The sequence below is a fragment of the Idiotropiscis lumnitzeri genome, chromosome 5 (assembly GCF_059441095.1).
Source record: "Idiotropiscis lumnitzeri isolate Australia: NSW breed Sydney's pygmy pipehorse chromosome 5, RoL_Ilum_1.0, whole genome shotgun sequence".
NCBI classification, from domain to species: domain Eukaryota; kingdom Metazoa; phylum Chordata; class Actinopteri; order Syngnathiformes; family Syngnathidae; genus Idiotropiscis; species Idiotropiscis lumnitzeri.
The window spans coordinates 25376222-25401820 of NC_142395.1; the positions used below are offsets into that span (position 1 = coordinate 25376222).

Here is a 25599-nt window from a genome sequence, read left to right on the forward strand (position 1 = left end):
GCTAACCATCGGATGGCTAATCCCGATGAGTGACAAGCGCTTAAGCCAATTGCCGTGAAGGCAAAGCCTCTACTCCCATAGTATCTTTATTTTTGGAAACCATAAAAACGCTCTCGACATCGGTGAGGGGCGACCTAGCGGGCGTAAAGCTAATAAAAACATTCGTGGCTTTCCATGATCGTGAGGGATGCTCGTTGCAAGCTTGGCGAGCCCTCGTCCATTTTTTTTTCTACACGTCGTGACTGGAGCGATGCAAATGTCACACGAATCATCGGTGAATATTTTGATTATGCCGTTGGAGTGAGAATTCGCCCACATTGCTACCGTGGAAGGACGCCGGATACTCGTTTCAGCACCTGGACAGCTCCTCGTTCTTGCTCCTTCTTCCTCCTCCTCTTCCTCCTCCGCGGGACTCCCGCTGAGCTCGCCGGGGAATCCCTCCGCCGCTGCGCGGCGTCATCTCATGGCTCCGGTGGTGGTGGTGATGGTGGTACCGAACCGGGCTCAAGCTGCTACTGCGATGCCGGGCCATGATGCGTGTCGAGTTTGAGGTCCACCCCGGCGGAGCTTTCACTCTTTGGCCATGTGAGTCCCACTCAGGTAGGTAAAGTAGCTCCTATTTTTTTTTTATTCCACAAACCACACTTTGATTAGTTTTGGCGTGATTTAAAATTTAAAAAGCGACATTTCCAACCAGCACGCGCTCACATAACCAGCAAGGGATGAAAAGTCGTCAGAAGTTTTGACACAAAATAACACAGATGTTGAATTGTTATTCAATGCTTTTAGTTTATTTTTCTGAAACCATGGATCTTAAAATCACGTCTCGGCGAACTGACTTAGAATTATTTTGATTGGCATTGTCATATTAATTTAACGATACTGTATTTAATGGGGTCTCTATAGCGGTCATGTCAGTATTGTTAGAAATACTCACCAAAACCACACTTTGTCTTTTATAACCTTTTATGTTGGACTAAATCAGATCTACAATTGACGACTATATTTTGAAAATGTTTGGTATGTAGATTATATATTTTAGATAATCAAAAATGTTTCAGTTCAGATGTACACCACTGCAAGCTAAAAAAAAAAAAAATTTGTACATTAGTCTTTTTTTTTTTTTTTTAACAAACCATATTGACTACCTCTGACTGTCTTCCAATCAAACCTGAGCAACGTATTGGATCTCATTAAATAATGCAAGTGTAACTAAAGTCGAGACTGGTGACTAAGAAACCGTCACTTCTTCTTGCTGGGCAAAACTGCTCATGCATCACAATATGACACACAACTCGGTACTTAAAGAATGTTGGCAACGTAGCCCAAGGCTAACCTCATCCATCACACCGGGTTTATTACCTACTCCCTCCACGTCAAGCTGTCCAAATATACTACATTGTTTACTTCTTAAATGTTGCTTATCACTGTCAATCCCCAACAGGTTCAATATGAAAGCAGCATTTGCACGCTGAATTGAAGCACAATTTAGAACCGAAGGACGTACGAGTGGAAAAGTGGAAATAAGAAGTACACGTCTCTCCATTCTCCCACCAAACGACATGGCTAATGCTGGGTAAGTTTCTACACGCAAACACACACACGCACACACAAAACAGTCTTTCAGCTTGACGTCTTTCACCAAGTGAGAAGCTTCATTTCGTCTTTCCATCTGCTTGCCTGCCCCCCAACACGCTCACAATGACATTTGTTCAATTCTGTGGCTGTGCTCCGTTTCTTGAAGGAATTTTGCCCTCAGTAACGATGCGGCATGCTCATCTTAATCAATCGATTCATTGATCCCTAAGAATTCAGTCAAATGTCGATAAATCACGTCTTGCAGTAAATTGTGCAAAATGAAGTGCATGCGCTTCTTTCAACGAGCTTAAAGAAAAACAATGTGAGATCAATTGCGAAAATTGAGCAAAGTCCATTCATGCACAACTTCTGCAGGCAGCTACATTCTTTTTGCTTTTTACACTGGTTTGGGAACGTTCAGACAGATTCTGCCATCTCTAAAAATAATGGGAAAAAGATTTAAACAATTAGCCAGTTATTCAGGCACTCGTCTTCTTTCTCACTACCAAAGGAATGCAGTTAAAAACCCATCCCTAGCAAAAATCAATTGAATCTGCAATACAATATATGTCGATGTCCCGAGCTGATCATGTGATCTGAAATTGGGGCCAATCACGTGGTTTTCATCTGAACCGGGATCAGGGCAGAAAGGTCAGTGGACAAGCGTAGTAATGTGCATTTGAATTTTGGTGGGGATCGGTCACTGTTTTAGAACTGACAAAAAAAAAACACTTGCCTCCCAGCTCAGATAGAAAAAATAACAAGCTGAGTTCCAAATGGGGGCGTGTCAATTTTTCATAAATCTAATCACAAAAAATCCTTTAATCTCTACAGAATCTTTTAGGGGTGGTGAGTTTTACTACTAATGTCATTTTTTACATGCAAACCTATCATGTAAGTGCCAACGTTATCTCATGGAGCGGCCATTTTGTCACTTTCTGTCGACTAAAAATGACATCGCATTTACTTAGGTAATGACCAATCACGGCTCACCTGTCCTTTGAAGCTGTGTCATGATTGGTCGTTAGCTGAGCCCTGAGCAACTGTGATGTCATTTTCAGGCGACAGAAGTGACTAAATGGCCGCCACCTGATATGGACAAAAATGCGTGGATTTTACTGCTTCACTCCTATTCCGCAAAGGGAATGGTTTCTTGCCCTGTGGAGGGAATATACACCGTTGTAATAAGTATGACACTTACAAAACACTAATTTAACTGTAACATTGTGTTTTAGTTGTTACAAACACTGCGCACAACTTTAGTTAGCCATCGGTAACCATAGCTAGCTGGCTGGTGAAGTGGGATCACCATAGCAACAACAGAGCTGCTATTTTCTGTATTACAAGCTGGTGTCCAAAAGATATACTATTATACGTCTTCTTATTTTATTGGTAATGCAAGCAGCCTGAGAATCTTCACACAACAGTGACACAAATGCTCAGACAGGCAAAGTGAGCTTGTTGCGTTTTCTGCTGCTTCGGCTCTTTTCTTTCACTTTACACCGTCATTCGGTTGCCAATAAGGTCCCAAAGGTTCAGCAGACACGTCGTCTTTTGCCGCATCTTCACTTTCCGACGTGAAAATCCATATTACCTCGTGTATGATTGTGTAGATACGTTCCCCTTTTTTCCATTAACCCCGGTCACAAAGCCGTGAAGTTTAGAAATCGGCTTCAGTTGCTTCAGGAACATCTGCTCAGCGCTTGCTTGGTTTCGCCACCTCTGAATGTGTCCGGGAATTCCATCCGTTTTCTATAGCGCTTGTCTTCTTTCGTGAGCCGCGGCCTATCCTGGCTGACTTTGTGATTTGAACCGCAGCATCTTTCCGGTCGTTATGGTTACAGTAAATGCAAGCATACAGGAAAGACACAGAGAAATATTGTGCTTTGTGGCGGGACTTGCGCCAATCAAATGGTCTATTCTGAGAATCTTTGCAAGTGGAGTGAGTGGGTGTTGTGAGGCAGGCAAGCGGTGATGAGAGAAGAACGTGAGAGAATGAACACTTTAATTTCTATCAAAGCAGCACGGTGGGCTAATAATTGGCTTGTATGACTCAAAGTTATGAGGTTCTGGGTTTGAATCTATGACACAAAGTGTTTGAATTCATAAATATATGTTTTCAGCACATCCAAATGCAACCTAATTCAATTTTATTGACAAAAGTCATTCTGCCATTTACTGCCATCTACCTGATGTGCCTCGTTCAGCAACCCCATTTTTACGGCATCTTTATGATAATGATTTTCATCCGGTAGTAGATCTTCGTTTTATATCACAGAGAATGCGGGAGGGGGGGGACGAGTCATGATTCATGAACCGTGTCCAATAAAAGTTTAAACTCGTATTAGTTCACCTCAAGCTGCTTTGAACGGATGCCAAAGTAGCTGGATACTTTTTGTTTAATTTTCAATATACACAAGCACAATTTAATATATCATATATCAAATAATAAATATATCAGCATAGCGGATTAATAATTATCATGTCTGACAGTTGCACCAGGTGAGATGTATCGAAAATATGCATGGACTCCCTCATTTGCAAAAAAAAAAAAGAAAATGACCGGCATCATCAGCGAGACACTTACACTCGCTCGATGAAGAATATTCTTCTGTGGCTCTGCCTCGCAGTTACTTACATGACCTTCTGTTTCGGCCGCCGAAATCCCCTGAGCAACTTTTGTCTGGTAATGACCTTTCCTACCTGGCGCTCAATATTACAGTCCGCTATTTAATTTTATTTGCCTCCCTCGGGGAGATTCCTCTCCCCTGAATATCACTTCTGTCTTTGTGTGTGTGTGTGTGTGTGTGTGTGTGTTGCACGGCTCGTTAGTGTGTACATGTGCTAATGTTGTATTTGCAATTACCAAGCTGCTTTTTGTACAAGAGCGTCAGGGGGTCTCGGAAAGGTCATGGTGTGGCTGTGTTAGAGCGCAAAGCACAGCAATAAGATGTGTTTGTTGGAAGCTTTGCACACTGAAGTTAACGATTTTCTTATTGTCTCTTTCATTATTTCTCTCCGCTCAGTCATTAATATTACATTCATCCAATCAAAACTTTACGAAGGCCACACATATAGTCTGGAGCGCAAGAAAAAAAAATGAACAATGATTCAGCATTGCTGTCCAACACAAATCAAGTTTTTATTATTATTTTTTTTTTTTAGGAATTATTTTTTCTTTTAAATCAGAATCTTTCTTAGTGTTTCACAGAATTAAAAAAAAAGCAGACTTTTTGTTGATGAGTATTTTTTTCACATTGATAAAAAAAAAAAAAAAAAAAAAAATAGCAGGTCTATATTATCAATCGACCACCCCTGTAACATACACAAAAGATCTTGCGGCAATGGTTTCAGATGTAATTTTGTGAGAATCCACACATGATTAAAAAAAAAAATCCAAAATATCTTAAAATATGCAGTGGATATAAAAAGTATATGCAACTGCGTTCCAATTCAGGAGTTTGTGATTAAATAAAAATGAGACTGATAAATCATTTCAAAACGTTAAACTAACCGCCGTTAATTTGACCTATAACATGTACAATAAGCTTGAATTAAATGTTTTTTATTTGGGGGGGGGAATAAAATAAACAACTCAATTAATGTAGTGTCACAAGTGACTTTTATAACTAAGTTGTTGTAAAATGCGAGTCAGCACTCATATGCCGCCATTAAAGCGCCTCGGAATTACTCCAAATAAAGTTCAGATGTTCTAGCAGGCTTTTCCTGAATTTTTTGTTTTTGTTTTTGTTTTTGCTCCCAAGGTTTTGAACTAAAACCTGCCTGGTAGAAGTGACAAACTTTTTTTGGATTAATCAGAAGCACATTAAATTGTGACAGCTGTGTGCTGACTCCCAGATGTGACATCAAGCCAAGTTAATTTTGTTAAAACCTATGAAAAACAATCAAACCAAAACATATTCACATACTTATTGCTTGGTCAAAAAAATCAGAACAGAATGTCATTTTTTTGCGCTCATGTAAAATTTTCTTCTTAACTTAGATCCTTTGTATTATTATTATAATAATAATAATTCTTCTTCTTCTTCTTCTTCTTCTTCTTCATCAATATTAATATTAATATTAATATTAATATTAATATTAATATTAATATTAATATTAATATTAATATTAATATTAATATTAATATTAATATTAATATTAATATTAATATTAATATTAATATTAATATTAATATTAATATTAATATTAATATTAATATTGACATTGACATTGATATTATTATTATCATTATTATTATTATTATTATTATTATTATTATTGCTGCTACAGTTGTTGCTGCTGTGTGTAGGAGAAGCATGTTTAGTCGGCTAAACATGTGACCATGTGTCCAAGTCTGAGGTGGAAATCAGTAAACTAAGCGCACCCAGCAAGCAATCGCCGTTTCATTTTTCCAAACAACACGGGTTGCATCTGCCGTCATCCCATTTCTCACATCTTGTTGTGTTTTCCCATTTACTTGTATGAACATGTTTGTTGCGGTGTATGCACAGGTGTAGGCAGAATTGCTTACACACGCAAGTAGCTGAACAGACAATAAAAAGTTGTGGTGTGCAGAAGAAGCCTTTTTTCTCCCCCTTCAATATCAATTTTGTTGAATTGCACGATACATATTGCATTTGCCGTATGAGTCAATAGCATCCCGGCCTTGGGTGAATTTGTTTTTGTGTATCTTCAAAGAAATGTAAGGCCCTCTCACCGCAGGAAATAATCCCATCAAATTGGGATGAGGGCAGCAGCTCTTGAGAGAAGACTGCAATAACGTCCAATGCTCGATGAAAGCTCTTTTCATTATCTAAGAGGGGGAGAAAAAAAACAACAAGAACTGAAAAGTAATACAGTACTCATATCAGGCCATGTGGTCTCTTGTTTTCTTCTCATCTGATTCGGAATTATTTTCCAATTTTGGACCGTTTTTACGTCTAAACTTTTTCAGGTAACGGCTTCCCTGTTGTCCTACAAATACTGTATCACCAACATATGAAAAGTCCAGTCACACTGTAGCGTATTATTTTATTTTTAAATAAAAATAATCCCAAATATTTTAAAAATGACGTGCTGCTGCTAAATCCTCCATAAATATGGCACCAAAAGAACATTTTGTTTGCTACAATTCAAATGTTGTCAGGTTGAGAGGCACACATACCTTGTGTTTAACAAATATCTCATAAATCACAAGATTTTCAATCCTTATCTCGTTCAGGGTCATAATTGAACTGAACCGAGAAGATAACATTCAAACTCCACACAGGAGAGTGGGAACCCTTTGACTGTTTTTTATTTTCTACTTTTATTAATCCAGTATGCTGCTGATATATTATCGTTTGATATACGATAGCTTGTACTGGTGTATATTGAAAAAAAAAAAATATCCAGCTACTTCAGCATTAGTTCAAAGCGGCCTTGAGTTGATCTAATACAAGTTTCCGAGTGCAAATATTTGAATTCTGTACCATGACTCGATTAAGGACGATTACAGAGATGGACAAAAAACCCACTTCTGTTTTTGCTTAGTCTGGTTCACTCTGCAGCCCCTTTTAATTTCGAAGCAAAATGATCAAAACGAGGTCTTTAACGCTTCTTTAACAGCGCCACACTCTCCGTCAGAGACTGCGGTGACCTTGAAGAGTTACGATTCCGCCGATTAAATTAAAATCCTTTCAGCGTTGTCGTTAGCACTATATGCTTTAATAAACCGTATGAGTGAGTGTGTGTGTGTGTGTGTGTGTGCGCACATGTCAAACCTTCATGTGTGTACCTGTCTCTCCTCTCCTAAAGGTAGGCCTGTCTGTCATATTGCGTGCCTCTCTTTTGAATGTTTCAGGTCACTCAGTGCTCTGTCATCACAATTCAAAGCCCTCTGTCTAAAGGGGGAGCCATGAAGAGAGAAAGCTGAAATTAACGGCTTTCAAAAAAAAAAAAAAAGTGCACCGCAAATATTTTTCGGGCTTGCGAGAAGGGCAGATGGGCAATAAGGGTTTGTCATTTCTTTTCCTAACAGGAAAAAATATATATTTCAGTTCCCGGGTGCTATGGTGGACACACATGAACATGTGAACAGTGGCGGTTTTCCCACATGATTTCAAAAAGTTCCCCATGCAGTCTTATACACCGCTTTGAATATTCTGGTAATATTCTTTACTATTATTTGGAAGGATCTCATGGTGGAATAGTGGTTAGCACATCAAACTCACAGTCAAGAGAATTGCGTTCAATTCACTTCATTGTGTCGCGTTTCTAAGTTCTCCCCCAAATCCTCAAAACAAGCCTCAAGATTCAAAATTGATCAAAGGGGTGAATGCAAATCTGAACGGTGGTCCATATTTGCCTTGTGATCGTCTTGAGACCCATTCAGGGTGTATGACAGTTAGCTGGAATCAGCTCCAGTTGTGTATTGTTGAGAATGAATGCCACAAAACCAGATTGAAACCGGTTTTGGTTTGAAGAGCCAAATGGAATCGTCTTTTAATTGTATCGCCCCCTTCTATCGAGATACGTACGAAATCGTCTTTTATGAGAGACGTACACCAGATATATATAGTAATATGATTTGTTGTTTCTTTAGATTTAATCAACTTGGCTACGTTTGAGCTTTTGGCAAAACCTACAGCCATTCTCGATCAAATCGAATTGTAATTCCGCAGAACTGAATCGTTCCTTTTTAAAATCATTGAATCCTTAAATGGTATTCCACCCCATGTATCGCGAATCGTATCAAATTGCCTTTTGTGGAGAGATGCCCCCCCCTCCATGGATGGCGTACAAAAAGAAACGCTCCCATCTGCAATTGAGTAAATAATTGCCCCAGGCCACCATTTGCAGAAATGTGTGAATTCTTTGTGCTATTTTGAATGATTTCCAAGTGAATAGTAGCTGAAATAAATGTGAAAAAAGGCTGACTTGAACAGAATGTGGCGGCTCCATCTTTATGGTTCCTCATCATCTCCTTTCATTGCCCTCATCCTTCCCTCTCCCCCGCCATCCATCTTCCCCTTTCCAATCTACACTTCCCTCCCATTCATTTATTACCTCCACTTTTCACATGCAACCCTCCCTGTCTCTCTCAGCACCATTTCCCCTCCTTTACTGCTCAGAGCTCTCCTCTTTTTGTTTGTTGTCCCCCTGAGCTTGTTGCATAACCCCTGACATGCGCCCCCAGCTCCCTCTCTACTTCCCCTCCCTCGCCTGACTTCCTTTGACGTTTGAAGGCGAGTGGGGATCTACTCAGCTGACAAAGGGAAAGGCGATGACGTCACATCAGACTTGATACACCGGCATCTGCTCTGGTCTAAAAATACACCACAAGCATACACGTACACACAGACACACGCACACAATCGCACGCATACACGCGCAGAGTCAGTCTGCGGCCGCGTTCAGCATTTGTTTCCACCTCCGTGCTCAATTGAGGCGGCCCAGCTTTTGCACAACTGGGTCTTGTGCTGCTTTCCGACCACACTGTTAGGCTAGAATGTTTAGAGCTTCTAAAATGGTTTCTTATTCCCTACGTGTGATGTAAATCGTTTACGGGTCGCTCATTGATGGAGCAGATTTGCCATTGTAAGTTTTTTGGATGTACGTCTGGAAATAACACCCCCCCCCCCAAAAAAAAAAAAAAACATGTTAACCTGTTGCGGTGCCTTCTCTCTGGGCACTAAAGTCTTACATTTTGCTGCATGCAAATAATTTTATAATTTTAAGCCACATTTGTTAGGCTACGTTAGCTTGCAATTGGTGTTTATTATTGTTCTTCAATAGTAATAAATTAAATAATGAATCACACATTTTGGTGACCCAAACATCACCCGCCAAAAAATTCAATGGCAGTCTCTCAATAGTTACAAAAGCCCATGACACCAATTTCACTGATTGACACAAAATCTGCAGTCATGTCGATCATAACAGGATGCAGGAAAGCGTTTTACATATTCATAGATACTGCATATTTGGTATTTTTCTAAGGATGTGCTCATAAGTCCTCCAATATATAGATTTTTAAAGTTCTCCTGCAATAACCTCCACTCATCCTCTCAAGTGTTTCTTGCTGCATAGTGATGACTACCCAGTGCTTTAAATGCATTAAACAGTGGTCACAAATGTATGCGAGCGCTGCACTTCAAGCAAGACACGCCCCAGTTATTACGGTCCCTCCGAGCGAACGTCGGACCGGCAACTTCTCTGGTGTTGCTAAACTGTGTGAGCGCTCAGTCGCTTCACGATGCCGAGTGGGTGTTTGTGCGTGACCCTCAGTGACCCAGCGTTGCTGCCCCGAGGGCACGGCAGTGAATAAGAATGTGTTCTTCATGTTGCCCGACTGAATAATTAAAGTCTTTTTCATCTGCGCTGCTTTTGTGCTATGTCACAGCTTGCTTTGTCTTGGCACCATCTTTCACTTCTTTTACTTGTCGACCGCTGCGTTCAAGGGGAACCTGAAATGACAAAACCTCCTGAAATATTTGAATAAAAAACGTGTATATCTGCTTTAGCAATACTTTTTACGTATTCTATTTGTTCTCAAAATAGTAAAAAAAATTCCTGGCCTTCTTGCCCGCATTATTGTTGGCAAATATTCAGCAACGACGAGCAGCAGTAAACATCGGTTGAGCTCATAGAAGACTGACTCGCAGTATCTGATCTTGTCAGTCAGTGTTAGCGGCTAGCGGCTAACAGCTAGCTGCCTTGGCCATTCGCCCATGGCGCTCAGCCGGCGAAAACGGCAACTTGGCCGGCGCCAGTGAGCCGTGAGTGTCTTGGAGGCTTGCGGACATTGGGAGGACTACTTTTCAAAGGCAATTTAATAGGCGAAAATGAATCGTACTCAATTTACCTTTGATGCTGACAGCCTGACACAGTTTCCGTTTCTACTGATCCATTTTGAATTTTGGCGGGAAAAATAAAAAAAAATGTGGGTTTAGTTCTCTTTAAAGTTTTTAGCTGGTTATTTCAATAGTTAGCTACTAGCTAACCGTTTAGCCAATTTGTTGTTAGTTAGCTATAGCTAGTTAGTTAGCTATAGCTAGTCAGTTAGTTGCATTTTGTTAGTGTGTCAGTTATTAAGTTGGTTTACTGTTAGTCATTTTTTGTCAGTTAACTAGTAAAATAGCTTCTCAGTCCGTCTGTTTGTTTGGTCAATTATTCTCATAGTTCTGCAGCGTGTTAGTCAGTCAGTTAGTTATAGTTTGTCAGTTAGCTCTTCAGTCAGCTGGTTAGTTTTTGTTAAAAGGATTTAATATCCGTTTTCAATTAATTGTTTTATCATCCGATTTGTTAATCAGCTGGTCAATTAGCAGAATTATGCAAAAAAAAAAATGTAACCATAACTCATTCCGCAAAAACTCATCAAGTGGTGGCTCATGATTACACAATTTTGCAGGTGATCCACCGGATCAATGTCTAATGTGTCTGCCGTCTTTTCTTGGTGGTCTACTAGGGATGTGGAGACTGCAGCTCTCTCAGACTTGGAAGTCATCTCCCAGCAGGTGGATGATGAGAACCAATGCTTGGCTCCTCCGGTCCAGCTAATGAGTTTTGGCTACCGAGACCTTCCGCTTGCAGCGTTGGACATCTCAATGGCTGGCTCGCAGCTTCTTTCCAATGCTGATGAAGATGAAGGCAGAGAAGGGTGAGTCAGGTGATGATAAGTTTACATTGTTGACACTAGAAGTACTTCCACCAATCGACTATTTTGATATTAGTTGGAAGTGTTTTTTGTTGTCGCAACATACGTTTGCATAAAAACAGCAGGTTATTACATAATAAGTGATGTTTGATCATCATGAAAAGCTTAATCAAACCCTTCACTTCCTATCACGCTGACTTCAAATGTGCTCCTTTTTGTCATCACTCGTGTTCTTCATGATGGTAAGGCTGGTTGCGCATCATGTACTGTGCATCTCAAACTTCTTAGAGATTGCTATCAAATAAAAATGATTACTGCAGAAATTTGTTGCTGGGATAAAAATTGACCTGGAATGGAATGAAAATCTTAATAGTGCTGTCAAGCGATTACAATTTTTTAAACAAATTAATCGGAAAAAATCTGTAATTAATTACAATTAACTCATTCAATACCATTGACGGATAAATACGTCAAAATCCATTTTTTTTTACTGGGCTGGTCGTGAATGAGTTAATCAAATTTTTTTCCTGCTATTTTTCTGAAGCTTTTAACAGCTATTTACTTCAATAAAGTCTTGTAATTCATGCAAAATCATTATTATTGTAGTAACAGGAAGTACTCAACAAAATGTGTAAAAGATGATGATCCTTTTTTTTTTTTTTAATCATAGAAAGTTATGTTTGTGTACGTGTGACATACGGAAAATGGGTCACTTGCCACATATTGCTTTCCAGCCTGCTCACGCTCCAGTCTTTCCATTGTGTCGTGCACCTGCGACTTCACCCCAGCCAAACATACGCTCTCACCAGGACTCTTCTCAAATACATAAGCTGATGCTGTGGATCCACTGGACCCATGCTGTACTTTACAAATCTGGTCCAACTCTGTCGTTTAAGTCACTAAACCGACTATTTCACAGCAGCGCAGTTGGCAGCACTGATACTCACTCAACACTTTGTAGCTCACTCTGGGTCATCTTTGATAACAGCTTTGTATTTGCACCGATAAACATTGTGCATCTTGTTATTGCGCTTTCCTCCTTGTCTCAGTTAGTGCTACAGTTGATTTTTTTTTTGTTTTTTTGGTCCCGGGGAACGCTAGTGGGAAACACGACTGTGTCTACAGTGTTGAATTATGCATGCAGCGTTTCCGATTGTAGCTAAGTTAAGCACCTGCAAGGCAATGTTTCGTAAACAAGCGCCACTTTAAAGGCGGGGTCAGATGTGGGGTATGTCACCAGTAATTCAATTTACGCTGCTTAATTCCTTGTCATGGGAAGGAGACTGTGTATGTTATTTTGCTAAATATGGCTTCATAATCATACATCCACTATAGTTGATAGTGTCTGCAATGTTATTACACCTTTGTAACAAATAACACATTTTGACATATTAAGTCAAAAAACGTCATTATCATAACTGGCGTGCAATGAGTGTGTCTCAGTCACCACAATGACCTCTGACACAATTCTAGTTAATTTTGTGGATTTGAGTACCGTCAGGCGTCCGTCTTTTAATTACACAATCAATGTGCCTTTAAAGTCAGCTCGCAGCAGCAATATGTGGCACTTTCATCCATCTGCTGTGGCTTTCTGTGACTTGGGTATTTAATTTTAAACTAATTTACTTTTTTCCAGGTGAAATTCTAAATTCGAAGATTATCGTGCTCTAAAATGTTTTTTTTTTTTGTTGCTCAAAATATGCATAACAAGCACTGATGTGTGACAAGTGACACGAAGACTTTTCGAGCTGTTTGTATTGAATTTATATAAGTTTAATGAAAAAGATTAATTTCATTGAATTAAAAATCTATAGCTACCAACGATGACAAAAGTTGATCGGCTAAATGTAGAAAATTCGCAAAAACTCTTTATAGGACAAAACTTCAAAGTTTGCGGTGATACTTGCAAGTTGTCAAATCAGCATATTTCCTAGCGCAAACATTTTGGACTATAACAGTGTGTGATCACACAATGTGTCATCAGTAGAAGTTGTGTCACAAGAGTGCATCTACTGTAAGAGAAAGAGCGATTGCTGAGCTCACTTTAAGAGAAATGGGGCAGAGAAAATCTTTTTTTTCTTCCTGGCAGTGCAGGATGATGAAGTGTGTTTGAGCTGAGCCGAGACACCGACGGTGGCGAAGCAATCCACTGCCGTAAAAATTAAAACGTATAGAGATGGAATGTTAGCGGCTCCACTGACCCAGCCCGAGAAAGTGGCTAGCCCATTTCCACTCACTTCCGAGTGTGTGCAGATGTCAGCAAAACTTATTTAGGGAAGTGGAAACAAAGGCAAACTTTGTTTCCTTTTTTTTTTCCTTTTGCGATGGGTTGAAGGTTAATGTTTCATTATATCTTATTAGCTTGTTAATGTTGGATGATTTTAGAAGTACCTAAAGCGTGAGGTGCTCACGCTTTATGTTAAGGTGGTTGCAATTCCACTTATGTCCTGTAGGTGTCAGTAGCATGCATTTAGAATCTTTGCAGACTTTCAAAACAAATGAAGACGGCGACATGTTTTCAGCTGTCTGTTTTTTGTTTTTTTTTAATCTTAGTGGGGGGTGTGCTCCCTTTGTCACACTTGAACCCTTTCGTACACAGATTGTAGGAGTGATTTCACACCATTATCGAATAGCTTTATTTGGTCCTGATCAAACTTCTCTCTGCATCTTTCCAAATCAAGTCGATGCTTTTTGATTAGTAGTGAGAAAGCAATCTGACATTGATCAGATTCAGCTGACAAATGGACAAAATGGTGACAGAACTACAGGTGGTACACAAATGAATACCGGCTGGATTTACACACACTGCCTATATCAGAAGGTGCTTTCTCTTAGTTCCCATTTCATATTATCATCATTTATGACACCACGGCTGGAGAAATAATGAACAAAGTCACACATTACTCAGTGAGTGTTGGACAACCTAGCTTCTCTTGAAAAGTCAGACTTGAAAATGGCGTCGCAAGTGTATGCGCAATTAAATCCACACTTTTCCCTCCTTCGACCATTGTGGTTGAAAAAAAAAAAATCAAGAATATAATTCAGATTTTCGGTCGCCACTTTCTGTTATGTTGATTTAGCATAGCGCTGCCCCCTCATGAGTGAATATCCAATCACAAAACGCATTCAGCGCCTTCAGCGTAAGGCCAGCGAGAAGGCTCACTGTAACCAACTCGCGATCTGATTGGCTGTCGCAACTCTCTATCAAATCTGAAAGCTCATTCACTTTTTCAGAACAGATGCCCTCGCAATTTTATCTGAAGGCCTTGGAAGGAATAGTGCGTGCTACTGGTATTCTGAAACCTGCCTGGCAACAAGAGTTCGTGGTCTTCTGATTGGATAAAAGCTCCCACCTAAAAATACAACACTAGATTATAATATGACATCAAAGTGCAGAATATGATATTTTTTTTCTTAATTATGTTAGGCCAACAGAGAAGGCTTTCAAGGCCTTGACCGCCACCACTGCCAACTTTCTTTTTTCCCGCCTATAGAGATCTGTTTGGAGTTCAGAATAAACATACCTTCTGCTTCCGTTTCTGTGAAAATACCAAAAAAAGAGGAAATCCCACCCATGTACACAGTCAAACTACTTTTTGCCCGAGACATATACAACTTGTTCTTTTTACCGTACCAACTTATGGAACCAAATTTACAAACTGAATCAGACCATAGAAAGCCAACTCTAGGTGTGAGATTATCCTTGGTGCCATTCAAGTTCCACAAGAGCTCCCAATAAAAAAAATAGCGGCATCACAGTTTGCATCTAATGCAAAGATGCCGCGCATTTTACGGCGGGAAGCGAGCGAAGGGGATTAATCACGACGAGAGGCTGCCACGGCGGGATGAAGCACCTCCCGTCAACGGCTTTTGCATATCATAGCCTGTAGCATTGTGAAGGTGGAGCTGACCTTACCGCTATCTCACACTGTACGCTGCCGCCGCCAAAGTGAGCACGGCATCCGCGTGCACGCCCCGACGGAGCGCCAGCAAATGTATTTATAAACCGAGCGCGAGCGAAAAGCCGGGGCTGTGTGGCGGTTGTTATCTAATCCTCTGTAATCATGCTTCACTTCATATTCCAATTTATCCTGGCCTGTCACACCTCATTAGGAACAATGGCATTGTTTCATTGATGCCTCTGTATATTTAGATTAGGCTCCTTTTCAAATTTTATCTGATTTTATTTCATTTTTTTTTTACGTATTTCAACTGTGCTTCGGAGTCCTCTCATCCTTTTCCTTCCCATCATCAAGTTGAAGCCTCCGGGAGCACACGATAACCTGCTGTAAATCGTGTTCCGCTCGCTTGTCGCCTCATCGATCAATGGCTCCCGGTCGTCAGGCCCAAGAGAGCCTCCAAGTTGCGCTCGGAGGGTTCGGTTAACTGCATTGTCGCTCCAATCAGGAGATGAGTGGGCGCCATTGTGGGAGGTGGTTGTTGGAGCTCGTATCAGGGGCCAATTGCAGTGTTAGCAGTTTTGGCGCCCTGGTGAGTAAAGTGTACTTATTAATAGACTTTCGGTCCATCCATCTTCCTGTCTGGCCAAAATGCTGGGAGGACCAAGGTGGCGTGGGCTTGTGTTCAGCACTTTTATGGCCGCTCACTCTCCCCCGCAGTGGTCAAGCTTTTTTTTTTTATTTGTTTTGCTCTTCTTATTTATTTCTTATTTTATTTCATGTTTCGATTGGGTGCTTTTTGTGTGAGCCGATGGAGCTATCAAGGCTCGGTCATTCAACCTTTTAATGGTTGACTGATGGAGCAGTGAGTGACAACTTGAGCAATCATAAAGATGATGATGGTCATGCTTCCTTGCGTTCCGCCTCCAGTCTCTTGTCCTGTTCATCTTCACTTTCTGAGTCTTCATATATTTTATTTATTTTTTTTTTTAAACCTTGACCAAAACCTCAGAGTGTTAAACCTCCGAGTTCAGATGAGCATAGTTGAGAGCGTAAGTTCTGATAGTTTTGATAGCTTGTTGGAATACGATGAAAGCAGTTGTGACTATCGGATCAAATCCGCAAGTATTATTTTGCCCGTTATATTTTTTCTACTATGAGCTCAACCCCACCACCCACGCTACGCCGTAACTATAAATAATAGCATTTTTGTTGCAAAACAAACCTACACCGTAGGGTTAATACTTGCTGCACACAATGGGCAAGGAGAGCGCCACAGCCACCTACTGGAGTAGATGTGCAATTACACTTTATTGTAGTACGGTGGGAAAAAAAGCATGTTGTACAGGGTCACACGTGCCCCCCCTCAGCATTGCACCGTGCCCGTCACCCCCACTCCTCAATCATGCTGCCAAGATGTGTGATTACCCCCCACACAAATAAAATACTAACTTTGGATCTCTGTTGCTAGATTACTATCTCTCCCACCGATGACTTCCTGGCATTACTAGAGCACACCTGAGCTGTGGCATGATGTCACCTTCCATCCCGTTGGAGATGTTCGCGCCTGCCAGACACTGAAATAGTAGCATATGCTGCTGATGCGGCCGTTCTAAATGTGCAAAGGGTCCAGATGGTTCCTCTAAACCTGACGTGAGCAAGGGTATAAAAGAGGAAAGTTCATCCTTGCCAGATTTAGGGCGAAGGTTGAAAAATCCAATTTTGGAAACGACAAAGTTGGAGGGTGAATGCTGCCCTGTCTTTTGGTGTTTAGTTGCTTACCAAATCCATTTTAAACTCTGTGAAGGACTGCCATATGAAGGTCAAACAAAGTCATCATCATCACTCCTACTTTTAGATACTTCCGCTTTGTCAGAAGAGCGAAAGAAGTAGAAGTCTCGGCCGGTCGAGTCAATTTGGCCCGCTTTAATTAGCCAGTACAGGAAGTTGTCAGAGGCGCTGACCAGGGAGCGAAGACTTCATTTTATCTCCCAAGCTTCCTAATTTCTCTTTTGCAGGCATGGCTGCTGGCCAGAGTGGTAAAGGAGTTAAAAGTTGGATTTGTTGATTGAATTTATTTCTGTCTGGGGCTCATTGGCCACATCATTAGGTACACCTGAACGATCAATCCATGACTGCAATCAATGATTGCGATCAAATAACGGTATCAATGCTCTAATCGATATTTACATCTTTTAATTCATAAATTGAAACAAGGAGTAAAAAGCACAGTGGACTTCTTTATCTGTGCTGATCATCGGGCGCTTGTGGGTCTCCACGTCCCAGCATTCAGTGGCTCAATCAACACACCGTTATCGATCGCCCTCCTCCATTTAATCTCCCTCCTCTGATTCCCTGTCGAGGACCACTCCGTCCGTCTCAGGTGCTGACAGCTGTATCGACACATGCTCCGGAAGCAGGAAAAGGGGATTCAAATAAGAAAGACATTTCCATCTTTGAGTTGAGCAGAGCAACATTATTAGATTAACGATGAATGTAACGTGCAAAATAAGGATATGCAACGCTAACTGAAGCAACATAACATTTTTATATCAACTCGGGATGGATGAAATTACAATTCGCGGCCGAAACAAAGACACAAAAATCAGGAGATTTTGGCCAAATACTGAAACAGTGAAGAAATTAGAACGCCATACGAGCCTAAAAACACCCTCCCCAAAAAATTAAAATAAATCCTCATTTGGGTCAATTGACAATCAAACAATTTGGTGACTGAAAGTACACTAGACTTTCGACTCTGAGTCCTCAATCCTCTTCCACCGCGCAGCTGATTCAAATGTTCAGATATTAGGCATGGTCTGCATAAGCTAGATAACGATCCTGATCATTTGGACCTCGAGGAACAGGATTGAAGAGCCCTGCTTTAGACCAACTAAAAGCAGGTCTAAGTCGTGGCACAGGTCGACCCTTTGGTGGATTCTGCGCTGTCATCGTATTTTATTCATAACTTTGGCATCAGCGTGCATTGAACCCTCTGAATCATTGTAGACATCAATTCAAATATCATCTTTAAAAAAAAAAGTCTTAAAAGCAGCCCCAGAGCATGGCACAACTGGTGTTTGTGTGTTTGGAGGAGGGGAGGGTCTGTCAAACAGACACATGATTGGGGATTGACGGCGGTCTCAAAGTGTCCACTTGACGTGACGTTTACATCATCCGCAAGTGGAAATCTTGCAGTTCCCCATAAACATACTTTGCTGGCGCCGAGCCTCTGAACGGACTCCGAGCGAGTGAGTCCGCTATGCTTCTGCCATTGAAACCACAAGCCTCACCTGCGCTGAATTTGAAGTCTTTGATATGCCGGGTGTCAATTTGGCTATGTTCGCTCCCACAATGGCGCAAACGTCCATTTCTCATTACATCCATCTATGAAAATACCAAAAAAGAAAACTCACATCATTCAAAATAGCTCATGTTAGCATTTGACTAAAATTCATGAAGACAATGGAGTTTACAAATAATCCAAGTTGTAGAGGTGCCCTTGTCCATTGTGACAGGGGCCAGGTGGTTCTGTCAGACCGTTAGAGCCTCGTGGGTCAGAAGTACAACATTTGCTCTGTTGCTTTGATAAGACTCGTTAATATCCTGCATGTGTCAAGAGCCGCTTCTGCGACGCCCCCTCTGGGCCGGGCCACTTTTGGCATCACACAAGGATCCACAATATTCTCCTGGCTGTCTTATCAGTGCTACTTCCTCCTTCTTTCCTGGTCACATTGCAAGCTTTTTTAATCTGTGTATCCGTGCGTGTGTGTGATATGTCACAGTTAGCCTGTAACAAGATGGCTGCTGTTATCATTGCAGATCGTAACTCAAAGGTTTATTGCCGTGTTGACTCATTTTAATATCCTCTGATGATAAATCTGATCCTGGCGTCAATGCACAAAGGGGCGGTAAGGGCTGTGTAATCAAAGGAACACGGCGCATGCATGCCGCTTTTTTTTTTTTTTTTTTTGCGCTGTCTCTTTTTACCCAAATACAATGGAACGTCTAATGTTGAGCACAGTTTGTTTAAATATGTTAGAGCATGTGATGGAAAATTTTACCGTTACTTCCTCTGTGAATTGTTGGAGAGAGACAATTTTAGAAGATTGCAAGTTGTTTGAATACGCATTAAAATCCACATGACAAAGACGGCGGTTGGTTTTGTGCATTCCAGTGCCGTTGACGTGTCTTGATCCATTCGACTCTCTCCATTCTGGTCCATTTTGCATTCGTGGAGGTACAATACGTGTGTTTAGGATTTCCTCCTAGCCAGAGATCAGAATCATGTTCAGGACTGTTTCTGCTATCTGTCCTGTTTGCAAAGATAATTCTCTGCTATTTTGCTTTACAAATACATATTTTTAGGTATTTCCTGTGTCAGAGCGAGTGGAATTTCAAGTTAATTCAAATTTTGAAACAATATGGGTCAAACTAAATGGCCTAAACTCCACAGGAACTTTTTTTGGCCAGCCCCTCCTAACAGGCTTTTTCTGCCACTGTCCCACCGCCTCCAAAATAATAATTAGATAACATGACGCCCTGTTATGCTGGTATCATTTAAACATTATTTTTCTCTGCATATGCACGAATGATATCATGCATCCAAATACAAACTGAATTGAGCCATGTGAGTAGCGCGTCAATGGAGACGTCAAAGCATGAAGGCGCCAAACGCTTCACCGACGTCGGCCGCCTCCTTTCTGCCAGCGCATGGCGAGGAGGCATGAATTGAGATCGGCGCCAACTTTCCATTCCGGCTGGAGAACCGCTGAGAGACTTTGTTCCTCTCAGCACTGCGACCTCCACCACCTTAGTGTGACTTAAAACGGCGGGAAAAAATAAACCCAAGTCGTCATGTTAGACTATTTAAGGCCGACATGACGACATGCGTATTGCAAGAAGGCAGATGACAGTACATTTACTGTAGGGCTGCAATTAATGATTATTTTGATTAATCGATTAATTATGATCACTACCTTCAAAAACAGGATATTATTTCAACTTGACAGTGCACAAAATGCACAAACATGAATTGATTCAGATTAACTTACTCTTTTGGAACGTAAGAAATCAGAAAATGGGCAAAAATGTTGGTTCGGTGTTTGTTTTTCAAAGTAAAAGCAGATGTTTGCAAAATGTTTTATTTTGATTCAGTTTGAATCAGTCTGCTTTAATGAAGAACTCCATATATGTGAGAATATTTTCTGTCAAGTGTAAATTCTGAGGATTTGGACAATTGTAAATTGAACAAGGTCTCGAAATACGCAATCAAATGAATTGTTATTTTTGATAATCGACCACTTGTCGATTAACCACTTTTACCATTTCTTTAAAAACAAATAGAGCCTGTTTTCCTATATTTCACATTCCTCACTTGATTGTCAAGATGCTGATTTTGCTGCATGCCCCCCATCCCACCCGCCCTCATGCACGCTCTCCAACAGTGGTCCTCTTCATGGCCCACTGAATAGAAAGTTCATCAACATTCCAGCCTCAGATGCAGCGATTGGTCAAATCGGCAGTTCACAAAGCTTCACTGTCTCTTCCTCCGTCAATGCCCCCTCTCATCTCAAATTAACACTCTCACCTTAGCTCAGTTTAGAAAGCATCTCTGCAAACTAGCGCTCTCTGTTGGCCAAACAGGGAACTACAGATTTTCTGCCAAGTACAAAAATTCTAGTCTTGCACTCTATTTGTTTAATCGTATGATGAGCAGTATATTGATTTCTGCCGCATTTCCTTTATTTGTGCTGTTCTCTGTGTGATGCTTTATGTATTGTTTTGGTGTTGCGCCCCAACTCCTATGCCTCCTTTGAAGCCACAACCGGTACCTCGCTTTCTCCACCTCCTTCGCCATTGACTCGATCACCTTCTTCAAGCTTTCTAGTGACATTTCGGCAACCCGGAGACGGTGGACCGCTGCCTTTCCCACAAAGCCTCCCTCACTTCACTCTGCTGCCAGATCAGAGTTCTTGAGCTGTTTCAATTCACATGCTGATGGTTTCCCCTCATCCCACCGCACGGTGAGCTCGATGATGAGGACCTTCTTGGCGACCACACGACAACATCTGGCCTTATTGTGGTCTGTGTGATTAGATTTTTTGTAGACAATCTGGATGCCCATATGGACGCGCAACAATTAATTCTTTCCAGGAATAAGCAGGGGCGTTGATTGTCCCTCCACAGATGTCGTCTTCTGCTCAGCTTCTTCGGGGTCCGATGATCGGAATGTCTGCTTACTGAGAATTTGGAGAATTGTTTGTTTCATCCCGACGCTCAGCACTGACTTTTCCACAAATTCCCTCCCGAGAAGAAAAGCCTTCTCCTATTTAAGTTTTATGGACCTTAATGGGACATTGTTTGCCAACGAGGGTAGGGCACTCCGATTCCTCGAGAGCCATACCCTGCTTGTTTTAGATCACTCCCTTCTCTAAACACACCTGATTCAAACCACCAGCAGATCGTTTCAATCGGGTGTGTTGGGAGTACGGCGGGGATCTAAAAACGGCAAGATGTGGCTCTCCAGGAACCGACGTTCCCGACCCCTGGCCTAACCTCTTGCTAATGTATGAGTTGGAAGTGCCTTCCGTCTTGCTGGCAATGACATTCCAAGCTGAAAGTGAGTGCACTGGTAGCACCACATCGGTCAGATTCCCAGGAACCTGGCTGCTGTCAATCTTTGCGAGGCCCTCTCTCAGATGCCTTTGAGCCAACTTCTCTATCGGCCTCCGGCAGGTCAGATAGATTGCTATGTCAGCAGCGGTATTCTTCTCTCCGCCAGCGGTAAAGACCATGCTGTCATCCCTCAACCCTTTCCTAATTGACAGGCTCCTGAAATGTTGATTTGTATTCTCACCTACATTGTCAGCTGACACTTCTCCTCGTACATGGAGTGGTCTGTCGGGTGGTTGTCGTCCTCCGTGATGGTGATCTGAGACCTCTGGCGATTTTCCTCAGCCCGATGATGATGACGTCAAACATCACCATGAAGTGAAAAATAATTATTAACATTTACTGCCGAGTTGTCTTTGCGAAAACATTGTTTGACTCCCATAACACCTCATCAACAGGCGTAAAAAGTAACAAGGAAAAGATTTGCCTTGAAATTGATCGGCTTGAAATCGACACCCACAATTTTGTGTTGCAGGTCCAACTGGCTAAAGCCTTGCTGTGGCCGTCGGGTGGCACTGTGGCAGGTCTGTCTGCTCAGTGCCGGCTTCAACTGCGTCCTAGTGGCCTGCGTTATCCTGGTGGTGCTCTTCCTCTCCTTGGAGCTGCTCATCGACACCAAGCTCCTTCAGTGTGAGTGCGTCTGTCTCGGTGCTTGCCGTGTGTGCCGCATTGGCATTTTACACTACGCGCTTTCCTCTTTCTACTACTGATGAAATTTCGCTGTAATTTGCTGTCATTACACTACACTATTGTTGGCCATGACAAGTCACATACCATGTTCTGCACACACACTTGTTACGGTTTAAGAAACAATATGTGCTATTTATATGTCTTTGAAAGACCACAGTATTTAGAAAATAAAACATTAACAAGGTTTATTCATTTCATTTTTTTTCAAGTTCGGCGGGCCGCGTGTGGCCCCCTGGCCGTAGTTTGCCCACACCTGAGTTATATAGAAGACACGGCTTCTAACGTTTTTACATCGCGGAAGTCATGTGGACAGAATCATGAGATATACATTTTGTGTTTGTAATTAATGCAGACACAATTATCTCCACAATTACACATTTCCATTTTAGAAAGACATACACTTGATTTTATGGTGTCCCTGGGACCTCTGGATTGCATTTAGTGTTCCTGCTTCACTGTTTTTAGTGGTGCCAATCGCACATGCTGGCTTGTGCACGTTGCCAAAAGGTGACGAACAGCAGAGCAGAGTCACGATAACGAAGCAGGCATCTTGTCAATGGCAGCAGGCACGCATATCCATTGATTAGTGGCCAGCGGTCCGCTTTAATGATAGCGCAGTCTGCAGGGAGTGTCCTGAAAGATTAGCGCTGTAGACACTTTGACACCGGAGTAAATGATGGCCCCATGATGGACACGATGTCCTCGCCAGTCAGGGGACTCGTCCATGCTTGAGAAGTGCAACTGTTGTTTATTTAATAGTCGCGTTTGAAGTTTTTGTCTGTTCCGCTCACGTCTCCTTTTCCTTGTCTTTGCAGTTACCAATGCTTTCCAGTTTGCCAGCATCATCCACTGGATCAGTCTCATCATCCTGTCACTTTTCTTTTCCGAGGTAATGTGCGCCAGTGCCTTTATTCTACTTATATTCTGATTTTAAACCTCAGCTTCTACTTAGCAGATTTTTTTTCTCTAGTGATGAAAGTATAGCAGACATCGTCCTAATTTATGTTACTCAACAATCAATTAGTGACAATATTTGTTTTCTTCATCAATTAATTGGTGAATTGATTGTTAATGACAACAATAGCTGCTTTGCCTTCCCCTCAGTTCAGATGAAGGGCTCATCTTGAAAAATGTTATCGTTTTACACAACTTCTCATTAACAAGCGACGTTAAAAAATGAAATAAATAAAAAATAAATGAATAAAAATCATAAAATAAAATAAAATAAATCAGTTTGATCATTAAAAAAAGTATACTTTACTCATTGTCTGTTTCTAGTCACCACGGCGATGCCACACAATAACAGTTACGTACAAATGTAGTGACAAGGCCCAGAATGTCATTTGGATTGTCATAGACGTGCGTCGTTTTCATTCATTTATTTGTAAGAATGATGGCTGTAACTAGCCATGTTTCATATTTTTGGAACAGCAATAGTGATTTTATTTATTGTTGTAAAGTCTCATCCTTGTTTCGGAGGGCATGCTACAATGACAATGCAGTGGACATGCACATATTTATTCACATATTTTTTATTCAGCATTTGCAGATTTTTGTTTGTTTAATTTCTATGCAGAAACCCACACTTATTTGCGGTATTTTTTTTCCCCGATCCACCGCTTATTAACTTTTTTTTGACATGGTAACTTGCCTAAAAAATAATAAAAAATTGAGCATCAATTATTCACACATTTTTGCTCTTCGCAGTTCGGCTCGGTCCAAATTCATTTATTTTAATTTAATTATGCTCTTTGTCTATCTAATGTTTTTGTGTATATGGCTAATGATAGTTCAGCCTCTAAATGAATATAAATGCCACTCATAGTTGATAAGATATTGATTGTTTCAAGTTTAATTGTAACGTTGAAGTACAATTTAACACAAAACTTTACATTTGTACAATACTAAATGAAAAAGGAAGCGTTTGACCCTCCGGTCCGACTCCAGTGCAAAACAATTACGCTGACAGTGCCAGCCTTAATGCCCTAAACCAAACGTTAATTACCATCTAGCCAGCAGGAGCAATAATTGAAGTGGAATTTAATGAGCATTGGGGATGGGCTTCGAGCAATATGATCCGTCCGTTCACCTCGCCAATGACGTCATAGGTGGAGAGTCAATTGGGGGACGTTTTAAAGGGTGTTTAATGACTTTGGTCTCGTCCACCAGTCAGAACGCATTGTTCAAGTTCTTAAGCGTTTCGGTTCATTGACCGCAAACCTGTTGTCCAAATGGCACCAACACGCTATGGATTTGCACGACCACTTGTGCGTGACCTCTCATGCTAATTGGCGGGTGAATCAATGGTGCTGCTGAAAGGCGAGTCCCAAAAGTCACCACATTGGCCAAATGCACGATAGACGTTAATGTGCTTGATCACATAACTTCATGTCTTCATTTCTCTTTGTGCGCTAGACTGTCTTCAGAATTGTCGTGCTCGGGATCTGGGACTACATAGAGAACAAAGTAGAGGTAAGAGTGTTCTACCGGATCATATACAGTGTCTAGAAGCACGATGTGCACAAATGTATTGGGACAAGACCACCTTTAGTTTGATCTGAATTTTAATTCTCAATCTGAACGTATTTTGTTTGCGTCCAAATTTGTGGGTATAGTGAGGTCCATAAAGACATGCTTGGATGATTTTTGAAGAGGAAGAACTCAGGACTTGGGGTGGCACAAATGAATCTTTTTTGGAATTCATCATCCTATCGGGTTTTCCATCAATTATTTGAGCAATCTCCGCCAGCTTGGAAAATGATTTTATATTGATATTTTATCAATATGTAATTGATATTTTCCAGACTATTAGGGCTTACCTGTATATAAGCCGCAGCAACCCTTAAAAAAAAAAAAAAAAGATATACAAGGTGCACCAGGCTATAAACCACAGTTAGATTCCGTTGTACGGCACAATAGGCTTTACAGTATTTCCTGTTCTATGGTTATCGTAACATTTTTTTCCTCTTCAAAAAAAAAGCGCAATTTTAGAGTTTGGTGGCCAGGTACCCTAACACATTTTGTCCACATAGTCTATTTTTTACCAGTTTTAACAGCCCAATCACCTGTTTTACGTGACGTAAACCAGCCTACCAGAATGTTGGCATTTTATTTGCG

At 41.2% G+C, this 25599-nt stretch overlaps 1 protein-coding gene across 1 annotated transcript in view; it reads left to right on the top strand.

Annotated features, from left to right (window-relative positions):
- Nucleotides 1-29: 29 nt before the first annotated feature.
- LOC148337427 (transmembrane protein 266-like) overlaps nucleotides 30-25599 on the top strand; it is a 35615-nt gene continuing 10045 nt past the window's right edge. Inside the window, exons 1-6 of the mRNA XM_088297318.1 lie at nucleotides 30-600; nucleotides 1445-1576; nucleotides 11030-11221; nucleotides 22268-22422; nucleotides 23298-23371; nucleotides 24898-24954. Of these exons, the coding sequence (XP_088153444.1) occupies nucleotides 1563-1576; nucleotides 11030-11221; nucleotides 22268-22422; nucleotides 23298-23371; nucleotides 24898-24954 (492 nt within the window). The 5' untranslated portion in view covers nucleotides 30-600; nucleotides 1445-1562. The remainder of the gene's footprint in view (nucleotides 601-1444; nucleotides 1577-11029; nucleotides 11222-22267; nucleotides 22423-23297; nucleotides 23372-24897; nucleotides 24955-25599) is intronic.